Raw genomic sequence first — 17805 nt, forward strand, 5'->3', positions numbered from 1 at the left:
GTCGCTCACTGTCCTCAATCCTGTCTCGTCATCATTTATTGTCACTCATAAAGCAGGAGTAGTAACACCTCCCAGTTCATGTGAAAATGTCAGGCACAGTGCCTGGTGTATGGTAGGTTCTTGATAAGCGTTCCTGCACCTCTGGGTTCCCCACCCGATGCTCGGTGCCCTGCTGCATTGCAGAAAGCACCTATAAACACAGCAGATGCTGTGTGAGTGGAGCCCCCAAGCCTCAGAGTGAGAGCGAGCATTTGCCTGCATGCCTGAGTAAGTACTGCTTGAGATTAACACCCCAGCAGCCAGAATTACCACGTGAGACTGGAGTTGTCTGAAATGCTTCCAGAGCCCAGTGTCAGTCTGTGCTATGTCTCTCTAACCCAGTGAAGAAGTAGGAATTTTAGTATTCAGTTTTTCAAGAATCCTCTTCCAAGCTTCCTATAGCAACAGGAAGAAACAGGATCTATTGGCGCTAGTTGTGGAGTGCTGTTCTCTGATCCACGTTCCCTGCTTCTGCAGCCTCTGTCTAGAAAGAGTGCTGGCCCCCCAACCCTGCTGTGGAGTGTCAGGGCACAGGCTTCCTGCCCAGGCCATGGAACCAAGGCACTGGCATACTCTGGGCCCCGCAGCCTTTTCCTGTGGAGGTTAGACTTCGTCCGGGAGGCCCTCATCAATCATTCTTATTATCTTCAAACCGGGTCTTGTTTAGATAGTACCAGTTGACATTGGTATTCAACTCTACCCAAGCCCCCAGAACAAAAAGCACAACAAGGAACAATGGTTAAGTATGGAGGGGTAACTCCTAAATGTGTAATGAAAAGTTCACCTGGAAGAGTTGAAGTCCCATTTCTGCTGATGGCTTTTCATGATGTTTCTCTTCCAATGCAAGGCACTGTTTCTTTCCTTTTTCGAGAATTCTTTGGGCCAGGTGCGGTCACTCATGCCTGTAATCCCAGCACTTTGGGAGGCTGAGGTAGGAGGATTGCTTGAACCCAGGAGTTTAAGACAAGTCAGGGCAACATGGTGAGGTCCCATCTCTTCAAAAAGTAAAAAAAAAAAAAAAAAAAAAAAGTTTTTTAATTAACTGGGCATGGTAGTGTACACCTGTGGTCCCAGCTACTTGGGAGGCTGAGCTGGGATGATCGCTGGAGCCCAGGAGGTCAAGGCTGCAGTGAGCTTTGATTGCACCACTGCACTCCAGCCCAGGCAACAGAGTGAGACTCTGTCTCAAAAAATATATATAAAGAGTCCTTTGCTTGATCACTGTATGTTTCATTAGCTTCTCCTTGAGAAACAAGGCTTCCCCTGAACCAAGGCATAGTTAAGTGATTTTATTATTTTCGTGTGTTGGGGTGGGGGAGTCCGGGGGGAAATTGTCTACCAAGCACCTTGATATAGTGTTTCGGCTTCAGATAGACCTGGTCGTCCCATCTCTGTCATTACCAGCTATGAAATGTTGTGCAAGATACCTAATCTCTGAGCTTTTGAACTTCCTCATCTCATTGTTGAGAGAACTAAGTGAGATCATGTGTGAATAGTGAATGAGATGATACATGCTTAGGGCCAGGCAAAGTGACCAGCTAAATTAGGCCTTAATATAGATATCTTGGGCAATTCAGGATATGACCCAAACCTTCACACATCTGTGGTGGATGCTGGCAAGCATTAGCCATCTGAGGCTGGAGGGCAGTGGTATAATCATAGCTCCCAGCCACCTCAACCTTCGGGCTCCAGTGATCCTCCTGCCTCAGCCTCACTCAGCTGAAACTATGAGTGTGCCACATTTTTAAAAAATACTCCAGGCAAGGTCAACTTTTACTGTTTTGTAGTACTTAAATCATTTTCTTAGTTCACTAAGCTGACTTAAATTTAAAATCATGACTCCACTTAGCGTTTGCTAATTGCTTCTTTTAACTTGACCAATGGAGTTGTGCCCAGCCAGTGTATTCAAGCATATCAGTTCTTTTCACATATATTCCAAATGTGGACGCATAGTGACTTGGCCAGTGATTCTCAGAAGGAGTTAGGTGACAGGCATATGGAATAACAAGTGATTCTCAGGAAGGATTAGGTGACGCGCATGTGTAATAACCAGTGATTCTCAGGAAGGGTTAGGTGACACGCGTGTGTAATAACCATTGATTCTCAGGAGGAGTTAGGTGACAGGTATATGGAATAACCAGTGATTTACAGGAGGGGTTAGGTGATGCGAATGTGTAATAACCAGTGATTCTCAGGAAGGGTTAGGTGACATGCGTGTGTAATAACCAGTGATTCTCAGAAGGGATTAGGTGACGCATGTGTGTAATAAACAGTGATTCTCAGGAGGGGTTAGGTGACATGCGTGTGTAATGACCAGTGATTCTCGGGAGGGGTTAGGTGACGCGCGTGTGTAATAACCAGTGATTCTCAGGAGGAGTTAGGTGACAGGTATATGGAATAACCAGTGATTTACAGGAGGGGATAGGTGATGCACATGTGTAATAACCAGTGCTTCTCAGGAGAGGTTAGGTGACGCGCATGTGTAATAAACAGTGATTCTCAGGAGGGGTTAGGTGATGCGCGTGTGTAATAACCAGTGATTCTCAGGCGGGGTTAGGTGACGTGCGGAATAACCAGTGGGAATGTGAGGAAATCCCAGGCCCTTTGCTCAGTCTTGCTTTGAGCTGCTTTGTAACTGGTGACAGGGCATATCACCGCCTCTTTCTATGGCTTCCTTCTTTAATGGAGAGTTGTCACTTTGAGATAATTGCTTATAAGCTGTTTTGAGATTATGAAATATACAAAGCTGCCAGTTTGGAAAGTAATAGTCATCACCATGGAAGAGCTTCATGTCGATTGGCACTGGGGGCATCAAGCCCTGCCTGGTTCGCAGTGTCTACCCAGAACATTCTGCTCCAAATCTTGCTGCAGAGCTGAGGAATAGCTGATGACTTAACAGCACCTGTTTAGTTTGGCCTCATCCGATGAGCTCATTGAAAGTCACCTAGGATGCTCATTGTATGAGTCACATCTTCCAAATCATATGGAGAAAGAAGCCTCTTAAATAAGATAAAAGGTAATGCGGAAAACATTTCACATAACCAGAGCATTAGAGTATCAAGTCAGTCCATATTAGACCTCTCTACTGTTTCTTTCTGGTTTGTTTTTGGGTTTTCCTGGTAATAAATTAGAGTTCTTTTTCCTGTGTGGAGCCTGGTCAGGAAACCTTGCGTGGGAGTCTTCATGTCATTGGTTTTCTTATCTCTTAAATGAAGATGCAGGTCCCTTCCTGCTATTCTGTGTGTGCACATTCCTCAAGCATTTAACATATACTATCTGCTGATTTGAAGAAACATTAGGAGTCATTTGAGCTTCCCATGGCTCAGGAATCATCCCCGTACAGTGTGATTATTTTAAACAAGTTCTCTAGGTATTGAATTTTTCCTTTCCCCAAGAGCTCTATAAAAATAGTGGTTTCTCGCCAGAGACAGCAAGACCTCAGAACTACTGACCTCTTTCTATGAACATATTATATGGCTTGTGTTTGGCTTAGGATCTTTTTAATAGACCATCCAGCTCTGCTGTGAGAGGCTGACTCAGCAGAACCCCTCCAGCTCTTCAGGGTTAGAGATTAGAGTGCCCTTCCCTGTGGCCCCGCGACAGGCTGGGAGCTGGTACTGTGCTTCCTTCCTGCCATGCCCTTGAGGGATGTCACACTCCAGCATTGCCACCTAAGTTCCCACGAGTCAGTGCTGCCGACTGCCACATAGTCCAGGAATCCAGCTACTTTACTGAGGTGTCTTCCAGAGTGTGTGGTTAGAGCCACGTAGTCCAGAAATCCAGCTGCTTTACTGAGGCATCCTCTAGAGCATGTGGTTAGAGCCACATAGTCCAGGAATCCAGCTGCTTTACTGAGGCATCTTCAGAGCGTGTGGTTAGTGCCACGTAGTCCAGGAATCCAGCCACTTTACTGAGGTGTCTTCAGACTGTGTGTGGTTAGTGCCTGGGTTGAAGCAGCTCTGTCACTTGTTCACTGCCTGGCCAGGGACCACATTGGTGCCCTCAACAACATTCTCTCCCTGTACCCGGCTCAGGCCCTGTTGCCCATGTCTTCGTTTTACCCTCTCTCTACCCTACCAGAGATTCTCTTTGCCTTCCCTTTATTAAAATCCTGACACAATCCCAAAGGTTTTTAGGATTGTAAGATTCTACATGCCTACCTCTTTAAATGTTTTATTATGAAAATATTTAGATATATTCAAAAGTAGAGGAAACAGTATGGTCAGCCTCACATACCTGTCTCTTAGCTTCATGATCTTATTTCATCTACATCTCTTCCCAGTAATCTCATATGATTCTGAAGCAACATCCCCACATACCCTATCATTTCCAGTTTTCTGTTTTAAAGAATCCCAGACTCCTCCCAGTTACTGGGAGTGTCTTAATTCCTCTCCAGGCTTCTCGTCAGCTACTAGCCACCATTCTGCTCTCCCAGGCTGCCGGTCAGCTCAGGAGTCCAGGTTCCTCCCCGCTCCGCTGCAGTCCCTGCGGCGGGCACTTGGCAGGGCAGCAGGATCCGTCACAGGAGGGCAGCTTTGCTGGGGAGGGAGGCTGTATCAGGCATGCTGGGGACAAGGCAGGAAAAGGAGAGGGCCTCAGTGCACTTCACTCTGTCCTAGGTTCACTTCACTGTCGGGGTCAGCTGGGCACACTCATCTTTGTCCTGAGTATCAGTTCCTACAGAATGTTAAGACAAATTCTCAAGACAAAAGGGTCTGATTGCTGTGATATGGAGCTGTGACCTGATTTCCACTGAAACCTTTCCCGTCCCCAGTAACAGGTGACACTGTCCTGTGAAGATCTAACACGTTGTCCTGTCTCCATTTCAGATGCAGTGGCAGAATGTGGAGCATGTCGGTGACCAGAGCCCCTACGTCACCTCTGTCATCCTTCACATCAAGCAGAATGTGCCCATCATCCGTGACAACCTGGCTTCCACACGGAAGTACTTCACTCAGTTCTGCATTAAATTTGCAAAGTAAGTCCTGAGATCTTCTTATCTCTGGGTTTTTTAAAAATAGACTTTATGTTTTAGAACAGTTTCATCATTCACAGCCAAATGGGGTAGAGGACAGAGATTTCCTGTGTACCCAACCCCACACATGCACAGTCTTCCATTACTGATACCTCCCCCCCACACACACACACAAAGCAGTACCCGACCCCACACATGCACAGTCTTCCATTACCGATACTGCCCCCACACACACATACGCAAAACGATGCCCAACCCCACACACGCACAGTCTTGTATTACCAATACCTTCTCACACACACACACACACACACACACACACAGTGGGTACCCAACCCCACACATGCACAGTCTTCCATTACCGACACACACACAGACACACACACAAAGCAGTGTCCAACCCCACACATGCAGTCTTGCATTACTGATACCCCCCTGACACACACACACACACACACACACACCGTGTTACAGCTGATAAGCCTGCACTGTAAGCTTATCACTTACAGCTTATCACAAGTGATAAGCATTATCACTGGACTCCATGGTTTACCCAGGTCATTCTTAGTGCTGTACACTCTGTGAGTTTGGACAAACATAGAATGACTTGCAGCCACCACTCCAGTGTCACACTCAGCTGCATTGTTTTTAAAACCATAGTTCCCACCAGCATCCCCACAGTTTGGGTGTCCCAAGCATCCAGCTGGGGTTCATTCTGGTGCCTGCAGTACTAATTTTAACTTGTATGCAAAAGAAGCATCATAATAAAACCAAATCTTCCACGTAAAGTCATAGGCAACAGTAACAGCAGTGCAGCCCCAGCCAAGTCATGACACACGGAAATGAATGGGGCCTACTGTTTGAAATGTGCAGGCGTCACCCTCCTTGCCTGAGTTTGGATAATTACAGTGCCTTTTCAGGGATTTCGTAGCTGCATTTTGTCTCTGGCTGGCTTATAAGCCTTTCAAGGGTAGGAGCCATCAGTTCTGTTTCTTTCCAGCCTTCTTGTCCTCCCTCCCCTGGTATTTTTTATCGTGGCTGCTAGAATTTATCTATTAATACTTGTACACATGCTTGGTCCAGGGAAGGTACTAGAAATTGGGACGAGCAAGTCATGGAGCTCTATGGCCAAGGCGGGCAGAGTGCACCTGAGCCAGTGTCTTCCTGCCATGGCCAAGGCAGGTGGAGCGCACCTGAGCCAGCGTCTTCCTGCCATGGCCAAGGTGGGCGGAGTGCACCTGAGCCAGTGTCATGCTGCCATGCCCAAGGTGAGTGGAGTGCACCTGATCCAGTGTCTTCCTGCTGTGTCCTCTTGAGTGGCCATTTCTGGCCTGAGTTTTGAGGCAAGGGAAATAGTTTGGTCTTCTGCCAATTGCCACCTGGCCGTAGCCCCATTTCCTGTGATAGCAGGCAGTATTGAGGGTCAGCATCTCCCCTGACCAGTTATCAAGCAAGCATTTTGGCAAACTTCTCCAGGAAGGGCTTCAGGAGGGTCAGCCCAGTCCAAGCTACTGTATTTGGGTTGTTCTCGTCCAGGCTCCAGATGGTGAGTCAGGACTCCTTTTCTGCCTTCCCCAAATCTACTTCACAAACAATTCCCTCAGGACTAACAATTATGGAGCAGCTTGTGGTGTCAGCGTTACTCTCTAGTTTATCAAGAAAGGATAGAGTGGACTCTGCAGGGAGGCATTCCTGTTTGCAGTAAGCAGATGGACCAGGAGTTGAAATTCCCTCCCTCCCTGGGTGCTCATTAGTGTGTTAAAAGCACTGCTGATAAATCACACTGTGACACTCCCCATAACTGCTGGTAGAAGCAGCGCCTCTGTAAAAATGTACTGTAACTGAAAATCTCCAGGCTGGCTGCTCAGGGGTCTGATTGAGCTTTTGTTAAAGTGAATATGGAGCCCACTGACTTAGCCAGTCCCAGCACCTCCCAGCACCAGCCTCACATTCTCTCAGAGAGCTTGAATTCCATGTCTAAGCCCAGGTTGAATGCACTGGGGATTGGATGCCCATCCTCTCATCTGGAATTGCTCAGCCTGGGATCTAGAAAGCCGTGTTTTGCGTTTTCATCCATGGTGCCTTCTCATTCTTATAAAATCCTGCTTAACAGAGGTGGGCGTTGTGAGGAGACCCTTCCCTGGCCAAGGGCAACAGCCACCACCCCCCTGAAGGCAGAAGAGCCCTTGGCAGTTACCCAGCACATTGCTTGGTCTTCTCAAAGGATGTGTGTCTGCTCCTTTTATTCCCCCTACCCCCACCTGTAGACTGGTATAGAGAGAGCCAGTTCAAGGGCACAGCCAAAACTGTCTTTTATTATTATTGTTATTTATTTATTTATTTTTGATAGAGGGTCTCACTCCGTTACCCAGGCTGGAGCGCAGTGGTGTAGTCACAGTTCACTGCAGCCCCATTCTCCTGGGCTTAGGTCATTCTCCCACCTCAGCCTCCTAAATAGCGGGATTATAGGCACATGTCACCACACCTAGCTAATTTTTGTATTTTTTATAGAGATGAGATTTCGTCATGATAGGACCAGGCAGTTTGAGACTCCTGGGCTCCAGCAGTCCGCCTGCCTCGGCCTCTCAAAGTGCTGGGATTATAGACATGAGCCACTGTGCCCAGCCCAAAGCTCATTCTAATGTGAAACAACTTAGGTTACCAGCCAGTTGCAGTTGGTCATGGATTCAGTCTCACATTACCTGCCTGACTCTGATTTACAGCACTAAAGAATCTCTTCCAAATAGGCCCTTGTTTGCTCTCCTTTCTGATCAGCAAGCCATCTCCCAGATCTGATTTCTGGACCCCAATTTCCTTTCCTGTAACTTCCTTTCTACCCCACCAATGCAAACCCATAGGTGTTTCCTCTGACCTCTGTTACTGTCTTGAGCAATAGCCACCTTTCCTATTGAGACATCAGAGTCCACAGCCTGGTGAAGCTGCAGTTGAACCACAAGCGCACTGGGCTGATTCTCCTCCATTCAGACAGCTCTCATAATAGTGCTTGGGAGGATGAAAGGAGAAGTCACATAGTAACTTCCTGGTAAAGTGCTGTTACCAAGCTGACATTCAAAAAGTGGAAGATGGCCAGATGCTGTGGGTCATGCCTGTACAATCCCAGCGCTTTGTGGGGCCGAGGTGAGTGGATCACTTGAGGCCAGAAATTTGAGACCAGCCTTGCCAACAGGCTTTACTGAAAATTAAAAAATATAAAAATATAAAATCTAGCTGGGTGTGAAGTATGCACATGCGTATAATCCCAGCTACTCAGGAGGCTGAGACATGAGAATTGCTTGAACCAGGGAGGCAGAGGTTGCAGTGAGCCAAGATTACACCATTGCATTCCAGCCTGGGCAACAGAGCGAGACTCTGTCTGAAAAAAAAAAACAACCAATTTCTTCAATGTACATTCACTTGAGCATCTCCTGTGTCTCAGACCCAGAATTCAGTGCTTTGGCTTGGTAAACATGGCCCCATCTTCATATGTTCTAATAGTCAGGTGAAGCAAAATAGACACATAAGCAAATAAATGTAATGAAGTGAGTTAGCTGTTAGGATAGAGGCCTGTGGACTCCACGTAGAGTATGGCAAAGGCGCAATGGAAGAAAGGCTTTCTGGAGATGTTAAACGGGATCTGAGAGATGCGTGTGTACTGACCCAAGTTCCATCTAGGAAAGGCACTCTACGAGAGAACAGTGGAGGCACAGAGCATTGAGCTTGCAGAATCATGGGATCCTCAAGGAGCTCAGTTGGGTTGAAGCACTGGGAGGCCAGGACTTAGCAGGATGAGGCTGGGGAAAGAGGATAGAGCATCGGGGAAGCCCGGCCAGGCGCAGTGGATGAGGCCGGGGACAGAGGATGGAGCGTCTGGGAAGCCTGGCCTGGCCGGGCGCAATAGCTCATGCCTGTAATCCCAGTACTTTGGGAGGCCGAGGCAGGTGGATCACGAGGTCAAGAGATCAAGACCATCCTGCCCAACATGGTGAAACCCTATCTCTACTAAAAATACAAAAATTAGCCAGTATGGTGGTGGGCACCTGTAATCCCAGCTATTCAGGAGGCTGAGACAGGAGAATCGCTTGAACTTGGGAGGCAGAGGTTACAGTGAGCCGAGATTGTGCCACTGCACTCCAAAGTGAAACTTTGTCTCAAAGAGAGAGAATAAGCCTAATTTGTCACTTCTTTTTTATCCACAGCTCCTTCATTCCCAAATTCATCACCCACCTCTTCAAGTGCAAGCCGATTAGCATGGTGGGAGCAGAACAGGTGAGATGGATTTGGTGTCGGCATTTGCTGAACAGCTTTTGTTGAAGATCAAACACGTATCTGTCTAGGACAGATCTCCTTGGGAGGAATGATGATTCCCCTGTCTGGGGACAGTATGATGACTGACCTGGAAGGTTTCTTAATTATTCTTCCGTTTATTTTTAAAAATTGTGTTTGAATGCCTACTAAGGTCTGGGTGCAAGGTATAACACAACAAGCACCACAGAAAGGTCCCTGCTTTCTAGTGCTCACACTCCAGTAAGTAAAGGTGGCTGGGCATGGGGGCAGCTCACGCTGTAACCCCAGTACTTCAGGAGGCTGAGGTGGGCAGATCACCTGAGGTCAGGAATTCCAGACCAGCCTGGCCAACGTGATAAAACCCCATTTCTATTAAACATACAAAAATTAGCCAGGCGTGGTTTGGAGGCCAAGGCAGGTCCATCGCTTGAGGTTGGGAGTTTGAGAGCAGCCTGGCCAACATGGTGAAATCCCGTCTCTATTAAAAATACAAAAATTAGCCAGGCATGATGGTACATGCCTATAGTCCCAGCTACTCAGGAGGCTGAGACAGAATTGCTTGAACCTGGGAGGCAGAGGTTGTGGTGAGCTGAGATCGTGACACTGCACTCTAGCCTGGACAACTAAGTAAGACTCCATCTTAAAAAAAAAAAAAAGTAAAGTAAATAAATAAATATCAGTGACAGGAGGCTGAGATGAGGGAGGATCATTTGAGGCCACGAGTTCAAGACCAGCCTGGGCAACATAGTGAAACCCTTATCTCAAAAAAATAAAATATTAGCTAGGCACAGTAATAGTACACTCTTAAAATCCTAGCTGCTCAGGAGGCTGAGGTTGGAGGATTCTTTGAACCTAGGAGGTGGAGGTTACAGTGAGCTGTGATTGTGCCACTGCACTGAAGCCTGAATGACAGAGGAAGACTCTTATCTCCCCTGCAAAAAAAAGAATATTTTAATAACGATAATAAACTCAGACCTAAAGCCAATATCTTCAGAAAAATATCAATTCATTCAGTGTTTACTTCCATCATTTTTTTTTTAACAAACCACAGATCATATGTTTACTTCCATTTTGAGGTGTGGATGAAAAAACCATCTGCAGGAACTGAAGTTTACTTAGTCAGACCCCAGGCCAGTACAAGTGGGCAGTCGGGGAGTGTGGATCTTGACAGGCCCAGACTGGGGAGGTCATGGGTGGGAACTGCAGGGCAGTGTGTCCCCTGTGGGATTCTCACATGAGTGCAGGTTTAGCCCGGCCTGTTTGCCCTGATGTCTGGGCCTTAAAGCTGTGGGCACGTTCACTTAGGCAGCAGAACCGTCAGAGTCCAGTTAACTCAGCAGTGTTCACAGACGGAAACAGACACGGCCTTGAGTCACGGAGCAGCTGCCATCCGAACTGGAACAAGAGCCGGGCATTGGAAGCTAAGGTTCCGCCCAACCTCAGCCGTGTCTGCCTTGCTGCCAGGGTGCTATATCCTAAATTTAGGTTGTGCTTTAATATGGGACAGGAAATGTTTTCTGCTCTTTATTCTCTTCTGAGTACTGTATAAAGTGAGTTATTTATCTTTGGGCCCCAGAGTCCTCTTGAGCAATTGCAAGGGCATGAGGAACTGACCCTTGCCGATATTTATAATGCTTCTTGCTAGTCTGTGATTCTCACATAATCTTGTGGGATTCGCAGGGTCATTAATTAGTCTTACAGCTGTGGTCACCTATGAAAGCTTTTTTCTCCCTTGAGATGAGGGATAAGACAAGAATGTCCATCGTCACTGTTTCTATCCCATGTTGTCGTTGAAGTCCTGGCTAGGACAACAAGGCAAAAAATAAAATATTTTTAAAAGAAACAAAATATATACAGATTAGAAAGGAGAAAACTAAACTCATTTTTCATGGCAAATGTAATTGTGATAAATCCAAAAGAATCTACCGATAAACTATTGGAATATAAATTTAGCAGGGTTGCTGGCTATAAGGTCAGTATTTTAAAATATATTTCGTTTCTTTTCTTTTCTTTTTTGAGATGGAGTTTTGCTCTGTCATCAGACTGGAGTTCAGTGGCGCGATCTCGGCTCACTGCAACCTCCACCTCCTGGGTTCAAGTGATTCTCCTGCCTCAGTCTCCCAAGTAGCTGGGACTACAGGCATCCGCCACCACGCCTGGCTAATTTTTTTGTCTTTTACTAGAGATGGCGTTTCACCATGTTGGCCAGGATGGTCTCAATCTCCTGACCTCGTGATCCACTTACCTTGGTCTCCTGAAGTGCTGGGATTACAGGCTTGAGCCACCGCGCTGGCCTAAACTACATTTTTGTATACCAGCAGCAAACAATTTAAAAATGAACCTCTTGAATGAAATACTTGTTTGTTTTTTTGCTCTGTTGCCCAGGCTGGAGTGAGTATAACTGTGAACACAATCATAGTTCACTGCAGTCTTAACTCCTGGGCTCAAGCAGTCCTCCTGCCTCAAATTCCCAAGTAGCTGGGACTACAGGAATGTACTACTATGCCAGGCTTATTTTTTTCCCTGTAGATGTAGTTTCTCTCTCCCTGTGTCACCCAGGCTTATCTCAAACTTCTAGCCTTAGGCAATCCACCCTCCTAAGCCTCCCCAAATCCTGCTTACAGGCATGAGCCATGGCTCCCAGCCTTAAATGACATCATTTACAGTAGCATCAGGAAACTAAATATCTGGGAATAAATCTGTCAAAAATGTACAAGTCTTCTATACAGAAAACTGTACAATATTAAGACACAGAATCCGAAAAGACCTTTAAAATGACAGGATAGCTCATGTTCATTGATACGAAAGACTCATAAAGAAATAAATGTGGAGTCTTCTGAGCCTACTTTGGCTGAGGAGGCTGCCCAATAAGAAATAAATAAAAATTTTTAAAGTGGTAAATTTTCCAAAATTAATCTATAGATACAATTCAATCCTAATTACTGTATCTATTAATCTATAGATACAGTTGAATCCCAGCAGGGGTGTGTGTGTGTATGTTTGTGTGAGAATTGATAAGCTGATTTTAAAAGTTAGATGAAAATACAGAAAACAACAGCTAAAATAATCTTAAACAATAGAACTGGAGGAGGTAAAGCTCAGGATATCAAGACTTGTTGTAATAGTATTGTAATTAGAGCGGTGCGGCACTGGCCCCAGGGACAGATAGGCTGACAGAACAGATTTGAGTTCAGAAATAGACCCGCACATGTGTAGACATTTGATTTATGACAAAAGTGGCATAATTCAGTTTGGGAAAGAGAGTCTTTTCAGTAAATATTGCTGGATAATTGGATATCCATATTGGAAAAAAAAAAAAAATCTTGACCTTTACCACACATCATGTATACAAATCAATTCCAAAGAGGATTTGGTGAAAGGAGGACATGTGTACATTGCTGGTGGTAATGCAAAAGTGGTGCAGCCATTTAGGAAAAGAGTTTGGCATTTACATAGTTACCACATGCCCCAGCAATTATACTCCTAGATACATACCCGAAAGAGTTGAAAAAGGCTGGGCGCAGTGAGTGGCTCACACCTGTAATCCCAGCACTTTTGGAGGCTGAGGCGGTCAGATCACCTGAGATCAGGAGTTCAAGACCAGCCTGGCTAAGATGGTGAAACCCTGTTTCTACTAAAAGTACAAAAATTAGCCTGTAGTCCTAGCTACTTGGTGGCGTGTGCCTGTAATCCCAACTACCTGGGAGGCTGAGGCAGGAGCATCACTTGAACCTGGGAGGCAGAGGTTGCAGTGAGTGAGATTGCACCACTGTACTCCAGGTTGGGTGACAGAGTGAGACTGTCTCAAAGAAAAAAAAAGAATTGAAAAAAATGTGTTCACCCAAAAATTTGTACACAAATGTTCACAGCAGCACTATTCATAATAGCCAGAAAGTAGAAACAACTGAAATGTCCATCAGCTGATGAACAGATAAACAAAATGTGGTCTATCCATACAACGGACTATTATTCAGCCATTAAAAGGAATAAAATACTCATTCATGCTACAACGTGGATGAACCTTGAAACCATGTTAAGTGCAAGAAGCCAGACACGAAAAGCCACATGTTATGTGACTTGACTTTTATGAAATGTCCAGAAAATACATTCATAAAACAAAGTAGATTAATGGTTGGCAAAGGGTGAGTGGGGTGGGGGAAATGGGTAAGCGTTTCTTTATGGGGTGGTGATGTTGTCTGGGACCAGGTAATGCTGACAGCTGCACAACCTTGTGAATATACTTTAAAAACCAGTGAATTCTACACTTCGAAAAGGTAAATTTTATGGTTTTTGAATTATATTTCAATTTTAGAAAATTAATTCCAGGTGGATTATGGCTCTAAAAAATAAGACAGTAGGGCCGGGCATGGTGGCTCATGCCTGTAATCCCAGCACTTCGGGAGGCCGAGGCGGGTGGATCACAAGGTCAAGAGATTGAGACCATCCAGGTCAACATGGTGAAACCCCGTCTCTACTAAAAATACAAAAAATTAGCTAGGCATGGTGGTGCGTGCCTGTAATCCCAGCTACTTAGGAGGCTGAGGCAGGAGAATTGCCTGAGCCCAGGAGGCGGAGGTTGCGGTGAGCCGAGATGGCGCCATTGCACTCCAGCCTGGGTAACAAGAGTGAAACTCCGTCTCAAAAAAAAATAATAATAATAAGACAGTAAAGCTTCTGGAAGATAATATAGAGAATATGACCCTGGGTGAGGCAGAGGTACCATAAACAAAACATTAAAAGCACTAACCATAAAAGAAAGGATTGGTTATTTAGAGTACTTAAAATACCTTGGCCAAGTGAGGTAGCTTGTGCCTGTAATCCCAAGACTTTGGGAGGCTATGACAGGAAGATTGTTTGAACCTAGCAGTTTGAGATCAGCCTGGGCAACACAGCGAGACCCCATCTCTACAAAATAATTTAAAAATTAGCCAGGTATGGTGGCACATGCCTGTAGTCCTAGCTACTTGGGACACAGGAGGATCAGTTAAGCCCAGGAATTTGAGGGTTCAGTGAGCTCTGATTGTACCACTGCACTCCAGCCCAGGCGACAGAGTAAGACCCTGTTTCTAAAAATAATAATAATTTTAAAAGAGTGATGATACCAAGTGCTGGTAAGGATGTGGAGCATTGGAACTTTCATAGGTGCTGGTAGAAATGGAAGTTAGCATAGCCCCATGGGAAAACTCCTAGGCAGTTGGCCAGACAATCCCTGCCCAGCGATTCAGCAGTCCTCTTGAGTAGCTTCCATCCCAGAGAAACGAGGACCTTTTGACCACCAGACATGTGGACAAATGTTCGCAGCAGGTTATGAGCAGGAAAGTAAGCTTCAGTGATGGAGAGCAGGAGAGTGGTTGCCTTTGCTTGGAGGGAAAGGAGTACATTGACTGGACGAGAGGTGAGGGAGACTTCAGGGGTGCCAGAGATGCCCTCTGTCTTCCGTTAGGCACCACGTCTGGATGTGGCCCAGCTGCACACGTGGCACTTGTGTACTTATGAAAGTCATGCCGAAATTTTCGAAAGAAGCAGAACATGTCCCCACCTTGGTCCACCCTCCTCATACCCTGAGCTGTCTGCTTGGTGCCACCTCACTGAAGAACTTTATACTGTTGGGTCAGTATGGTTCAGTATATGATTTTGTTCACATGGTTGTCTTCTAGGGCCTATATCTAATTTATTCAGAAGTTTCATCACTACTGATAGTCATCATGTCCCCAAGAATTGTGGGAGGCTCTTTAGGAAATAAAGGGCCCCTCAGAGATTTCCATTGCTGAGTGACAAGCGTTCACAGGCATAGCATACTGGCTGTGCTGGCACCCCCATTCCTTCAACTACCTTAGCCAGCCCACACCCTCCAGAAATTATCACTGAGGCAGAAACAAAGTTGGCAATAGTCACTTCTTGCCCAATGTCTCATGCCTAGGAAGATGAATTACCAACTGTTTCAAAGATGAGAACTAGCAGATCTTCGTGATACATGGGACCTTTCTACCTTCACTTCCCACAGACAGCTGCCAAATCTGTCAGATGCATTCCTGCCTTTTCAGACCGCATGGCTTGCTGTAAAACCTGAGATCCAGGTTTTCACCTCTCAGCTGTCTGGTAAAGACAGAATTTTATGGTGTCTGGCCAGGGAATGCAAGAGTGGTATCTCCCTGTATGTGAGGGACCCTAGAGAATTAGATCTGATTCATTCAAACCTCTCCTGTCACTTCAGATTATACAATTATTTATGCATATAACATATCTCTGGGAAGTAGAAAAAGTAGGAAATAACTCCATATGCTTTAAAATATAATGACTGATTTTCTTTTTCCTACCAGCAAATGAATGCTAAGACATGGCTTTGATTTTGACAAGGCTCTCAAAATCTGTTACATGGAAGACAGAGTTGAGTCCTTGTCAGGCCTCAAATGGTATTCTTTAAACAAAAATTCCAGTTAATCAATGTACAGAAAATAATGTATAGAACACTAACTAGCTAACCACTTAGCTCAGCAAAATATGTAACATGTTTACATCTTTGCTATACATCTTTTTTTTTTTTAAGACGGTGTCTCACTCTATTGCCCATTCTGGAGCACAATGGCACGATCAGGGCTCACTGCAACCTCCACTTCCTGGGTTGAAGCGATTCTTGTGCCTCAGCCTCCCAAGTAGCTGGGATTACAGGTGTGCAGCACCACGCCTGGCTAATTTTTGTATTTTTAGTAGAGATGGGGATCTCACCATGTTAGCCAGGCTGGTCTCTCCACCCACCTCAGCCTCCCAAAGTGTTGGGAGTATAGGCGTGAGCTACCGTGCCCGGTCTGTATTTTCTTAAAGTTTTTCTTTTTATATCGAAGAGTTTAATCCACCTGGAATCAAGCATGTGTATTTTTTTTTTTTTTTTTTTTTTTTTGAGATAGAGTCTCGAAAAAAGTGTAGTGTGCTGTAGCCAGACTGTAGTGCAGTAGTGTGATCTGGGCTCATTGCAGTCTGTACCTCCTGGGTTCAAGCAATTTTCCTGCCTCAGCCTCCCTAGTATCTGGGACTGCAGGGTGTGCACCACCACACCCAGCTAATTTTTTGTATTTTTAGTAGACACAGGGTTTTGCCATGTTGGCCAGGATGGTCTCGGTCTCCTGAACTCGTGATCTGCCTGCCTCGGCCTCCCAAAGTTCTGGGATGACAGGCGTGAGCTACCGCGCCTGACCGACCATGTGTGTTCTTGAGGGGCTCATGCTGGGTTCCTCCAAGGAAGAGCAGTAGTCATTTCCACCGGAGCTCCGGGAAGTGTGCCAGTGCCGGGCTGTTCCTGCAGGCCTTGGGCAGCCTGTGCCATTCCCCCTCCAGGAGGCTTGTGTACCCTTTCCTCTGAGCAGAGAGGAAGAATATTCACTTCTGGAAATCTAGAAAGGTACAGAATGCCCTGGCATTTTACTGGCTACAGTAGAGCGAGCTTCAGGCATAGGCCTTTTACTAGCTACAGAACCACAGGAAACTACTCTGACCTTAGCGTCATTTCTTACATCTGAATTATTCCAAATAAAACACTGACGTCTCCCCACATGCTACTACTGTTGTCAAAATTATGATCGCCATAACCCTTAAGTTAATAGTGTCTCTCCTTATGTAGTTAATCTCTAGTCATTAATTCTTCTGTCCAAAGCAAAGTAAGTGGGAAATTAGAGGATGCAAAGTGTGGCTGGGCCTGAAGGGATCCCATTTCTCACCTGCTTGATGGAATTACAGAAGGCTTTCCAAAGGAAGCAGGCAGTGGCAGATGGAGCAGGCCTTGTCCTGAACAAAAGTCTGACTATCATCAACCAAGTCTAGTGGGGGCATTGGGGGATGTTGCTCCACTCCTGCCCTTGTCTGTGTGGTGGCCATGTGGTTCCACTCTCCAAGCCATCTCAGCAGGCCAGAGTATACCCGTCTGGCTTCAGCCATTTTTCTGCTCCCTGGTTGCCAAGAGCAGTGGCAGCAGGAGCCGGTGTGAGCCCTACGCCAAAACCACCCAGGGACATTGACCTGGGCAGTCGGAAATGGGACTCCAGCTTCCTGGCCACCTTTTGTCTAAACCCATCCCATTGCATGAGATGAGTTGAGCGGGCTGGTAAGCTTTTTCTAGAACTTTTTCTCATCTGTCCAATGGGAACGATAAACAATCCCCAGAGCAAACGGGCCTTATGCAGACGGAATGTGACAGACCTTCCTCAGGTCATTCCCCGCAGGCGCTGGGCCATCAGGACTACAGGTGTCCTAGATGATTGGCATCCCAGAGAACCAGAACAAACAAAGAGGAAAAGGTAGATTGTTGCCAAGATACAGTGTTTACATTTGGGTAAATCCACATCCTCACTAAATCCAGATGAATTAAAAACAACAGTAATGAGTTAACTGATTTTTGCCTAATGGAAAGCAGGATTTTAGGAGTTTTCAGTGCCAATAAAGGTGCAGTCTGCGCTGCTGGTAGAGGTGTACATGGGTCCATTCCGTTGGAAAGATCCTGATGTTTGCATGGCCCC

At 45.9% G+C, this 17805-nt stretch overlaps 1 protein-coding gene across 4 annotated transcripts in view; it reads left to right on the top strand.

Moving 5' to 3' along the window:
- VPS53 (VPS53 subunit of GARP complex) overlaps positions 1-17805 on the top strand; it is a 185197-nt gene that overhangs the window by 157278 nt on the left and 10114 nt on the right. For all 4 annotated transcript variants that reach the window (XM_054256975.2, XM_035299267.3, XM_035299268.3 and 1 more), the window contains 2 exons: positions 4869-5017; positions 9211-9280. In XM_054256975.2, coding sequence (XP_054112950.1) covers positions 4869-5017; positions 9211-9280 — 219 coding nt within the window. The remainder of the gene's footprint in view (positions 1-4868; positions 5018-9210; positions 9281-17805) is intronic.

This window comes from Callithrix jacchus, chromosome 5 (assembly GCF_049354715.1).
Source record: "Callithrix jacchus isolate 240 chromosome 5, calJac240_pri, whole genome shotgun sequence".
Lineage (NCBI taxonomy): Eukaryota > Metazoa > Chordata > Mammalia > Primates > Cebidae > Callithrix > Callithrix jacchus.